The sequence below is a fragment of the Berghia stephanieae genome, chromosome 1 (genome assembly GCF_034508935.2).
Source record: "Berghia stephanieae isolate SIO BIC M18660-M18661 chromosome 1, UCSD_Bste_1.3, whole genome shotgun sequence".
NCBI classification, from domain to species: domain Eukaryota; kingdom Metazoa; phylum Mollusca; class Gastropoda; order Nudibranchia; family Aeolidiidae; genus Berghia; species Berghia stephanieae.
Genome location: NC_088360.1, coordinates 81,027,379 through 81,039,878, shown reverse-complemented (window position 1 = coordinate 81,039,878; position 12,500 = coordinate 81,027,379). Strand labels below are relative to the sequence as shown.

At 35.4% G+C, this 12,500-nt stretch overlaps 1 protein-coding gene across 3 annotated transcripts in view; it reads left to right on the top strand.

The window, feature by feature from the left end:
* Window positions 1-3,780, top strand: part of LOC144958679 (bone morphogenetic protein 2-like) — a 65,490-nt gene extending 61,710 nt beyond the window's left edge. For all 3 annotated transcript variants that reach the window (XM_078890828.1, XM_078890811.1, XM_078890819.1), the window contains exon 3: window positions 1,546-3,780. In XM_078890828.1, coding sequence (XP_078746954.1) covers window positions 1,546-2,417 — 872 coding nt within the window. In that variant the 3' untranslated portion in view covers window positions 2,418-3,780. The remainder of the gene's footprint in view (window positions 1-1,545) is intronic.
* The last annotated feature ends 8,720 nt before the right edge of the window (window positions 3,781-12,500 follow it).

The following is a 12,500-nucleotide window of genomic DNA, read 5'->3' as shown; positions in this document are numbered from 1 at the left end:
TCCCCGACTTGCCAAAAATTACCATTGTGAAGTCCCAGGTTTGAGAGTTGTTAGCATGACGAGGGTCATTTTAATCGATCGATATTTGAAGGACGACTTTTCTGGCCAAAATGTTTATAAAGTATTTTCTTGTTTTTTCCCCGTAGTTGGTCATTTACTGTCATACTCGTACACCCGCAATTAATTATCTTCCAGACCCATGCTTATTCATGTGAATGATTCAATCGAATTGTCCATTAACGGTTCACAATGGTTCCCATGGGATTGATTACGTCTCCAGTATCAGAGTTCTGTCATTCAGAGTTCAGACCACTTGTGGTAATTAATATCATGACGTTTATGTTTAATATCACATAATCTGCATAACCTTATCCAGAGTCAGGGCTTGACTCACATTAATTTTCATATTTTATTTTAGAATTTCAACTAGAGAATGTAAAATCTATTGAATATTTCTGTTTTGTTTTAAGTCTGGTCGAAACTTGATACTGGAAGACCTTTTTGTTATTTCATTTCTGAATTGTCTCAGATATATTACAATTATTTTCTGAAGGAAATCTTGATTAATCTATTGTCACTCAAATAAGTATGTGCGTTTATAGGAGGATGAGGAGGAGCAGAACGAAATGGTATGGAGGAGTGTGAGAAGGAGAGGAGAATGAGGAGTTATAGGAGGACAAGGGGGGGGGGGGGGGGAGATAGCAGGAGGAGGTTGACTAAGAGATTTAGTCCACAAATGGTTTTGATTTTTATTGTTTTTTGAAGGATTATTTCACCGAGAAAAATAAAACCCTTAAGGTACTTCAAAATTCATGGCGTTATAGACAACTGGCAATTGTTGAAAAAGCTCTATTGCCTCTCCCCTTTTGATTCACAGTCCCTGTAAAGTCTTCTCTAATGTAGTATATATAATTCATGGGCAATATAAAGTCGAGTGGAATCATATGCCGCTGCTAATAATCATATTACAACCATTATATTCTAGTGATGTTGCATTTGTTTTGTCATTCGTGTTGATAAATGATGTTTGCTGAATTTTGTAAATTCAATGATTATTAGACTTTCAATAACATTGAAAATTTTGTTGTGAAATAATATTGTTTCAATGGACTATATAACTGTCGTGTGTCATTTAAAAGCAAGCAGGGAAAGAGGAAATGCAATGGAAGAAATAGTGATTTCACAACTGTTACTTTAGTAACGATTTGCATAACAACGTTACTGTTTACCTGCCTTTACAGTACAAATAGGGACGAAACGGTCTAACAAATGCTTCTAACTCATTAAAGTTGTTATTAAAATTTTAATCCACGCGTTATGAATACGAAGATGAGACGTCGATTAATTTCAATTACTACAATAAATCTATAACGAACACGAAAACAACACGCAAACAAAAAAAAACATAAACAGAAAAATATATAATCTCATGGCTAATTGCCAATGGGTACACGTGACAGAACATGCGTAGGACTTTATATTGATATTTTGATCTTTTATTAGCTTCATTTTTCCATTTTGATTTTGTATTTTATTCATTTTCAGACAAAAGATTAAAAGTCTCATTGACCAAAGACAATAAGAAATCTTCTACCACGTCCACCTTTGTCCATTTTACCAAGCCCAAACTCCCAGATCTTGACAACCAGCATAGAACATACAGTCTGCAGTCAGCCATCTTGCACATGCGATTCAGGCATTTTCATAGACGACCAAAACATTATTTACTCGTCAAAGTTTACCTCATCAATCAGCACAAAATAACACCAGAAAATACGACATTAGATTCCGAATTGTTGCAGTCTTTCTTCGTCAATCCCAATAAACTGTCAAAAGTAATAGAAATAAACGTTCAGTCTCGCCCACATCTCTTATCGCTCATCTCAAAATCTACAATTGACGATAAAATAACGGTTAAATTAACAGTAACAGAGCTAAAATCACCTTTCATAAACAGGCATCGTGCCAATGCTAAACTATTCAAATCAACCAAATATTCCCAAAACTCACCTTCAAACATTATCATCACTCCAAGCATGGATATTAAGTTGATTCAAAAAGACTCCAGGAAAACGAGATCTCGTAGGAGCACACGGTGTTCAAACTCCAATACTTCGTGCTGCAATCGAAAAAGCATCTACATTGATTTCGAAGATATCGGTATTGCTGACTGGGTGTTGGCGCCACAAGGATATACTGCTTTCTATTGCAAGGGTCTTTGTCCAGCAGGATTCAAGCCCGCCAGGGCATTCTCAAGAGTTAAAGCCAGGATACACGAGCAGGATCCGACTTTTCCGGCCCCAAAGTGTGCTTCAAGCAACTATGCCCCTCTGAGAGTGATGCATATGGGAGATATGGACACAGTTGAATGGATTTCTTTATCAGATATGATAGTTACTGAATGTAGTTGTTATTGAAGCGTTACTATTTTAGCTTTTAGGATATTTATCGGACTTGATTCTTGTTGAACTCAAGGATTTAAAGCTTTTAGACATCATTATTTTTTGGACAGTCTGGATTAAATAAGAATGTTACTAAACTGTTTTAAATCTACGTGGACAAATCTGTCGTACTCTGAAAACACATTTTATAGATTTTTGCCCGAAATTTCTTCCTTAAAATAACGATCGAGAAAATTAACCCCCATCTTGGTAAAAACTCTCAACCCCATGACTTCACAAAGTTCCAGGTTTGAGAGGGGTTTACCAAGCTGAGGGTCACTTTAATCGATCGATATGTGAAGAAATAGTTGGTTTTTTTTTTGCCAAAAATGGAAAAACTTGTTTTGTTTTTTTGTTTGTTTTTTTTCAGAGTATGGCAATAACGTAAACAGGTGCGCGCCGATTTAAACCATTTAAATACACTTATTTGTCGAACATGTTCATTTGCCTTGAGGACATTTTATATATAGAAAATGGTTAAAGTTGTAAAACCAGGTGATTATTGAACTTGACGATTTTAAAATTCAAATTTATTTTTGCGTGATTTGGATATATTTGTTATTTATGAGATACAGTTGTTAATGATTGTAAAAGAATCACGTCAAGCTTTAAACTGATTGGCACCCTTTCGACAAATATATACCTTCGCCTCCAAACGGTATTATATCGTGTTAATGCAAGGGGCATTGTGGCCCACTGGTTAAGGAATTGCGCCTGAAAAGTCCCGCGTTCGAGAACCGCTTCGGGCACTTTCGTGGGTTTGTTTTCCTTGGACAAGATTATTAACTTTAAATTTTCTCCATTTGGACAACATGGGTTATTGCTGATGAGATCAGACGTTTGCATCTAGCGGTGCCGCGTGCAAGGGTGTCATTTTATCTTTTAAAACCAGATGACTAAAAGGGTTTGTAAAGTTTAAATTACCAGAAATTTGACAGTCTAGATTTTTCATGTTGAGACATTATTTATATTCTCCTCAATGCCATTTTTAAAATGTATCCTGTCCTATATTTATTTTTACAATAAGTTTTAATTTTAGCAACTTAATCACTCCGATACATTACCGTTTTGAGGTTGATGCCAAAATATGAGTTTATACAAAGGGATTTCTTGTGTGATTGAGTCATAAATCAGACAGATGATTTTGGGTGTGACTGTCTTATTTGGTAGTTTGTTATGCATTCTTTTGTAAATAGTAGTGTTTGTGGAGAAACGTGACTTAAGTTTTGATTTGATTGCCTTTGTAGATTGAGTACCACAAAGACCGATTGGTGGACACACAATTAGATGGTTTGATTGATATATTATGAAGGGATGAATGATTGATTGGTTGATATATATATATATATATATATATATATATATATATATATATATATATATATATATATATATATATATATAATATATGATCAAATGGATAAACTTTATAAATAAATGGATAAAAGGATGAATGGGGGGGGGGAGATACATTCATAAATGAATACCTAGTGAAGTCATGGTTGGAAGGATAGATGGATATCGTCAAAACCTAAATGAGATCTGGAAATTGAACGATTATAATATATAATATCAATGTTGATCTCGAATGATAAAATCTAAATTAGTTTTATGACACACTCGCACCCATCTGTCAATTCAAAGACGAGTTAAGATCTGTAATGCTTTATTTGTCAGAAATAACCAATATTAATTTAGAATTATGTTCCAGGGTGGATGTCCATTATTATTTCTGTCATATGTAATCATAAATAAGAGTTTTTTGACAAGACGAGGGTCATTTTAATGGATCGATGTTTGAAGGACGAGTTTTCTGGTTAAGATTTAGAAAAAATGTTTTGTCGTTGTTTTTTCATACTAGGACTAATTTGTCTGGATAATCAAAGAACCTGCTTTTAGCTTCCTCTACAATCCTGAAACGTCATCCATACAAACGGATCTATCTTAAATGATCCGCTTAAATTTAAACTATTATCATTGACAATATTTATTGTTAATGATCATCATTTTTATCGTCGTTGTCGTCAACGGTATCATCATCGACTTCATCGTCATCCTCCTCCTCCTCCTCCTCCTCCTCCTCCTCATCATCATCATCATCATCATCATCATCATCATCCTCATCATCATCATCATCATCATTTCATCATGTTCTTGGCTATCACAGATGCTGTCAATATTATTGTTAAGATGTTTACTGTTATTGCTAACATAGTTTTAATATTGAATAGTATCATCATTACTGATATTGTCACGTTTTTCAAATTATATCAATTATAAATTTCATATATCATAATTATATTTTCAATCTAATTTTTGTTGTAGATGACACTATTAATTATGACCAATGCGCTCATCATATTTATAAATCAAATTCTCGTAATACGTTTATTAAAAATGAAAGAAGAAGATGACGACGACGACGACGACGATGATAATGATGATGATGATGATGGTGGTGGTGGTGGTGGTGGTGGTGGTGAAGGTGGCGGCGGTGGTGGTGGTGGTGGTGGTGGTGGTGGTCGTGGTGATGATGGAGGTGGTGGTGAAGGTGGTGGAATTGGTGGTAGTGGTGAAGGTGGTGGAATTAGTGGTGGTGGTGGTGATGGTGGAGGTAGTGGTGATGGTGTTGGAGATGATGGTGGAGGTAGTGGTGGTGGTGGAGGTGGTGAAATTTGTGGAGGTGGTGGAATTGGTGGTGGTGGTGATGGTGTAGGTGGTGACAAATACAATATATATCAACAACGCCATACGACAAAGTGATCATGACGATTACGAAAAGACTAAGGGAGACAATATTGGTGGTGATTGTGGTAAGCATGACATTTTATAGACAAAATGTCTTCTTTTTAAACCATTCCGTTTATTCAATTGTGATAAAACTCATTAAATTTTCGTGATATCATTCAAGTATTATGTCAATTATTTGTTATTTATTTGATGGATGTCTTGTTGTTATCTTTATGTATTACTAGAATAATGTTGATTAAAATTCTAGTTTTATGAAATGAAAAATAAACATTTGTTTGCATAAATAAATTCATTTGTTAATAATTCCTTTTCTTCATTCAATTCAGCATAAACCTTTGAATGCCTAAATTTCGATATCTCGGCATGGCATTTTATAGACAAAAAATCTCCTTTTTAAAAGCGATTCGGTTTTTTCAATTGTGATAAAATTCATTTAACTTTACGCGATAGAAAAGATCAACAATGTACATACGTACCCTTCCAAAATAATTGATCGTATACGAGGCAAAAATACAAACAATTATGGGGGCCTTTTTTTAGATTTTAATGAAATATTATATTGACCCACAGAAATGTAAGGTATACATTTAAAATAACATTTATTAAAAATCAACTTCTCAGTCAGTAGACAAAATAAAAATAAAATAGTATCGAAATTAATTGAAATAAAGTGCATTAAAATATCATGGTTTTAATAATGACACCAGTCGTATATCTTGAATGGAAAAAAATGTTTGCTACCATTTGGACAGAAAGTCAGACCGTTTTCAAGTACTTTCTGCTGAATCTAACAGACCTAACTATCACATAGGCTGTGATAAGGACATAAGGATCAGAACAAAGCCCCGCTTAAAAATGATCCATTTGATTGTGAGCAAAGTACTCTACCTCGAAAGGTCCCAGCAGGTTTTTTAGAGGTTTTGTCAAGACAAGGGTCATTTAAATCGATCGTTATTTGAATGATGTGTTTTCTGGCCAAATTTCCAAATATGTCTCTTTCCAGAGTACGGCAGCTAACGATAACAAATGGTAACCAAAGTGTACTTTTTCAGGTCCAAAAACCCAAATTGCTATTTGCTCATTTTGTAATGGAAGTACTCACTCTCAACTCAACAACAATGTTAAAACAATCCCATGTCTAATTGCATTGGGTTATCAGATCTAGGGTAAGCCCCTTTTAATAAAACACTCTATTTATAGAAATAAGGGCATCTCTGCGGTTTTCTTAGTCTTACAATGCATTGATAAAATTTGGCTAGAAAACATTTAGACTTTAGATGTAGATCAACCAAAATAACTCAACCTGTTAACGATCTCAAGCATGAGAAGAAGGGTACGAGAACCATTGAAATCGCAATTGAATCATACCTGTCAATGATTATTAAGTCAAAGCTAGTAGTTGTCCTTCGGAGCCATTAGACCCATGGAGTAGGAAGTTTATCCCGGTTTCAATAACAGTTTTATAATTGCTCGCTTCCACTTGGATGGGACACTAGTCTATTGCAAAGTACTTTCCGCCAGATCTAATCTCTGCTGGTGGACAGGGGAAGTCAGAAAAAAATATATACTTCACCCGTATTGAACTTTGTCCTTTTGCCTGTGCAGTGGGTGCTTTACCACCTGAGCTATCAGGACCCCTATAACAAGGAGTTCAATTTTATTTTTTGATATTAATATTATGTTATTGTAAGGCACGATAACCCGGCTAACACTAAAACAGATAGAACAGACAATGACAAAACCAACTTGTATAATACATTGCCAAAAAAAAAAAAAAAAACAGAGTATAAAAGATGCTGACTGGCATCTGCCCTCTTCTCCTCGTCTCTACGTGCCCAGTGTTATAATTTATTTGTTATGGGATACAATTTGTCAGTATCATAATATAAAACTCACCGTACCAAAACGGTTTTATGTCTGGATGAACGAGAACAGTGAGTCCTTTAGACCCATGAAGCCGGAGTTTATCCCGATTTCTATAGCATGAAACAGACAATGGCAATTGCTGACTACCCTTTGGATTGGACGCTCGTCTATCGCAAAGTACTTTCCGCCAGACCTAACAGGCTAGCTACTCAATTACTGCTGGATTGGGAGGGGGAGGGGGTATCGACTTCACCTGGAATCGATCTCGGCCCCTTTGCGTGTGAAGCGAGTGCTCTACTAAGCCATCGTGACTCCCAGTGTCAGACAAAGTAGAAACATATTACTTTTTACAAATCGTCCCAAAAAAATCAGCTTGTCAGCAGAAAGGAGATACTAGAAAAAAGTATAATTCCAAAAAATCGGCCTGGTGATTTTTGATATCATTTTTTATCTGCTTTATATAGCATTTTCTTTAAAAATACAGACCCTTTCAGATTTTATTATAAACAAAAAACCTGAAACATTTTTCAGAATGATCTATTCGAGATGAATAGAATAAAGGTTAAAGACAAACAGCAATGATCATTGTCAGTAGATTGAGTTTTATTATTTTATTTTTAAAGTTTAAAAAGCGAATTCCATTTCCTTTATAATGTAATTTATTCTTACTCAAATGTTATACGTTAAGCGGAGACAGCGATATTTAGAGACGCGAAACTTCTGAAGTGGGAATCGGGTTTTAATAGCTGCTTACCTATATCAGGTGTGTCAGGTCGGTAAACATGCTCTTTGCTCATAATCTTTATATGTAATACAATTGAAATTTGGCGCGGGTTTTCGCAGCTTTCTATATTCCGTTGGTGATTTATTCTCACTAAATTATCTCAGACTATAAACTTTTTTGTGTATTTGTACGATTCATATAGTTGGAAGAAATGGTGTTTATTTTATTTAAACACATACCATCAATTCTCAAATGTCACATTTACTTGACATAGGACACCCACATACGGAAGGAGCCGTTTTAAGTTAACAATTCAATTACTCACATTCTCTCACCACACTCAGGAGTAAAGTGAGAACCTGGCCGTTAACAATGCTATCTTTATTTGAACAAAGTTGTATAGGTGTCATGTTTCTCCGACATGTCCGACATGTTAAGTATTTTTGTTGGCTAAGGACTCCTTGTATATCGCTTGGAGCATTTTAGTAGATTTTGACATATTTAGATGCTTAAGTGTGTTGGGGCGATTTAGAAGTTGATATTTTAATTTTTTAAATGAGGTTTCGGGTTTATTTATGCTTTATTAAGAAGAATGATTATCATTCCTTAAAGTTGGAAAAATCAAGATTTCACATTTCTGATCATCTTTACTTTAAATTTCCTTTCTGGTCGACTTTCTTTAAAAAATGAAAAACAACAGACATAAATGAGGTCTCGATTTTTTGACCAGTTGGGAGTAAAAGTTTTAGGGCCAAAAATGTTAAAAAGTGGGTGGTTTTTTTTTTTTTTTTTGGTGTGTTTGAGATAATGGACCACTTATATTTGTATCTAAGTTTAACTGGACAAAAAAATTGAATTTTAACTACACTTATAGAAATGAGTCCACGTGAGGAGATGACTAAAAGCATATTATAATCAATGGCTATTCAACACATTGTAAGATTTATTTCTTGTTTGTAGCTCACCGAAATCTCCTTAAATTACAAGGAAGCAATTTGAAAAACTAGATTTTTTTCCACTCAAAAAGATACATCTATATACTCTTTTTATTCTATTCAATTTTTTTAAAGATTTCTTTTTTATACGATTCATTTTAGATTATCAATGTTCCGATTGAAAGATACTGTGTAGTTCAGAGCCATTGATTTATAATTTATAATTTCTATTTCGACTACTGACATTTTTAGCACATTTTTTATTTAAAGCCTTCTCTAGCCCGTTTATATTGGACAGATAAATAGTGCATCGTTGCTTTATTGACGAGGATTTCTGGTTTGGAATGTGACCGAAAGGTTTCATCTGAACTCAAGAAAGGGGTTTCGTTGCATTCTTATAACCTTTTGTTTGATAATTTTTTGAGTGTACAATTAAACATCTGGGATATTCGTAATACAAGGTTGGGAAAATTGCAATGAATTGTTCCCTTTCCTATAAGTACAACGCTTTTCTGCACAGGGTGTATTATCAAGCGAAAAATCGTTGATCGTTAATTTGGCTTATTGTCTATCTATCGGCCTATCTTACACAGTGGCATGGCGGTTCAAGATTAGGACTAACTTTCAAACGGATAATGTAAAAACGGACAATGCATGAAAATGGAGTTACAGTGAGGTCTCATCAGTAGAAATTCCATTGCTAAAGTCAGAGTTTTGATGGCCCAAAAACGACTTAATGCGCATTTGATTTTTTTGGTCCGATTATCGACTCGAGTTTAGAAATTCCTTTTCAATTTTCCTCATCATAACGGACCCATCTCCAAATCATTGTTCGTGAACACACTCCAATATTTCTCCTTTAAAAGAATATAATATTTTTATTGTGTTGCAAACCATTCGATTTCTGTTTGACGAAAGAGAAAGCCGCATCCAATTGGTCGGTATCAAGAATTTGTGAAAATCCTTTTTATTTTGCAATAGTCGGATTCTCTCAACAAACCCTTTCATAATTTTATATGCAGATACAAGAAAAATATTTGGCCATTTGACAATTCCTCCATTAGGGCGAGATTGAATGACCATTCTCTTTTTCCATTCACTTTATGGTGACATCAATTAATTATATGTACGAGGGCGGGCTGGTATAAAATTACTGTTTGCCCATAAATCGAAACATTTTAGGTACAGTCATGAAACTTCACGCACGCACTCTCAAATCATACTTCTACACTCATGTGCAACAACTAATTAAAAAATGACAAATACCCATAATTGCGTGACGTCACAACCTTACTAAGACAACGGGGTTGAGAAAATGGCGACTCATAATGAAATTAAGTTTTTGCGCAGCAAACATCAATCAAAGAATGAGGGCACTTATGGTGATATGTGTATTACTTATGGCGCAGTTTGAAACAGGGTTAGAATTTTCAAAGATGTCCCAACATAGACAAAATTGTTTGATCGCATGACCAGGTAGGCCACTTTCTGCATCCGATACGAGTAATCAAGAAGCAGTTGACAGTATGGTTAGGACGAATCGAAGGGTAAAGAAAAATGATATGACAAGAGACTATTCTGCCGAAAATCGTGACTGGTGATGAATCTTGGGTCCACCCTACTACCCGGAAAACAAAGTGCAGTCAATGGAGTACCAGCATAAATCTTCTCCAAGTCCAAGGAAATTCGAACACATTGTCTCTGCGAGAAATGTCTTGTTTACCATTTTCTGGGACATGGAAGGCATACCTCATATGAAATTTCCTTGACAACGGCAAACAGTGCTTTCTAAACAATATGTTTCAACTCTATGAGCCCTCAAAAATAGATTTGCACGAGTTCGAGGTGGTAGTTAATCGATATTGCAGTATGACAATGCGCAACTACACACTAGTCGTCAAACCCAAGACACATTCATTCGGTTCAAACTTCCGACCCTACAGCACCCTGCATTTAGTTCGGATCTTCTCCCATCTAACTATTTCTTGCTCCTTCAGCTCAAGAAGTATCTGAAAGGAAACCGTTACAACAGTGATTTTTAGGTAATGGCAGATGTTCGAAGAAAGTGCTGAGCAAATTCACCGGGATTCTTCGCTGACTACATGCACCAACTAGTTCGACGTTGGCAGCTCTGTGTTGCCCATGATAGCAACTGATTATATGAAAAAAAAAGAATGGTTCGATACTTACCTGGGATTCTAAGCTTTCTTTTCATGCATTATAACAAAACGGTACTTATACTTAGCTCGTCTTATTTGAAAACAAAATCACTGTTTATTTGAATCCACACCTTTTAATCAAATGCATTATGTTGGATTATTACCCCTGATTTCCTGGCTCTTAGGCTGATGGGCCATAGAACTACACGCTACATGCTACACGCTACATACTACACGTTTTAAACGTGTATAGAAAAGTGAAACCTCGTTGTCTCTCTTATGCGGGACCATACAACTCACTCACTACACGCTACACGGGACTCGCTAAACGCTACACGCTACACGCGTGTAGAAAGATAAGGACATGATCACTTTTTTGCTACACGTGTAGTTCTAGATCCGGCGAACATGGAAGAATACAAGGAAAAATTGATTGAAACGGTAAGGCCAAGGCCCCTTCTCCGGGATCTGGGAAGAGTTCTTCATCAGAATTCTCAAGAAGATGACGGGATGTACGCTGGAACTCTCCTCGTGATTCTCTGAGAAGGAAATGTTCTCGGCACCATATCATACCTGCCGAATCTTACGAATTTCTTTTTAATTTTACGGATTTTAGACAAATTTCGTGGCCAATACTACTACTACTACTACTACTACTACTACTACTACTACTACTACTACTACTACTACTACTACTACTACTACTACTACTACTACTACTACTACTACTACTATATGTTTTTAGGGCAGATATGTGTAGCTGCCTAACAGGCAAGACGTGTGTTGTACGCTGTTGTTTATATGTCGTGTTTTTGTGGATTTTCTTGGATTCTATACAGTTTTAATCTACATTTTTATATCACAAGAATTGTCATCTAACAGACTTTTAAACTATACCACTTTTGTTATACTTTGCCTAGGACTTTTTTGTGATTTTACGTGATTTTCTACTTTACGTCTTCATATTTAAAATGGATTTTATCTTGACAAGTGCTCACCAGACCCTATTATTATTATCAATTTTGGAAATTTTATTCACGAATCAATTTTTATATCACAGAACTAATTGTTGTGAACCCTTTTCAAACAGTGACTGTTTTATTCAAAAATATTTTTATAAGAAGTTGCGAGGTGGAAGACGAAAACAGAGACCAATTATCGTGAGAACTGGTCATCGGCCCTATCACCACCCACCAAGACCCCCACCAACACTGACACCTATACTACTAGACAATTCATTGAGTAAAAACGCACCTTACGACAACTCACCAATATCAAATTCCAATTATTTCCAGAACGACCACAGAGACAGTAAACAACAGCAAGATAAACAACACACAACAACTGAAATCGGTGAACGGATGTCTCGAAACCGTCCCTTTCTTCGACCTCCTCACGCATTAATTAACGTCCCCATTTCGACTCAAGTGCAAACGGAAAACCAATCAGAAACAATAAATGACACATCTTACAACAAAAACAATCAACGTGTTGCTAATATCAACACTCAATCATGCCAAAATAAGACTGAGGAGATAGCTGATCTTGGATCTTGCATAGCTAAAGAATTACGGAGAGAAAGAAAATCTCATCCTCACAATTTTCGAATATGCCATCTGAATAT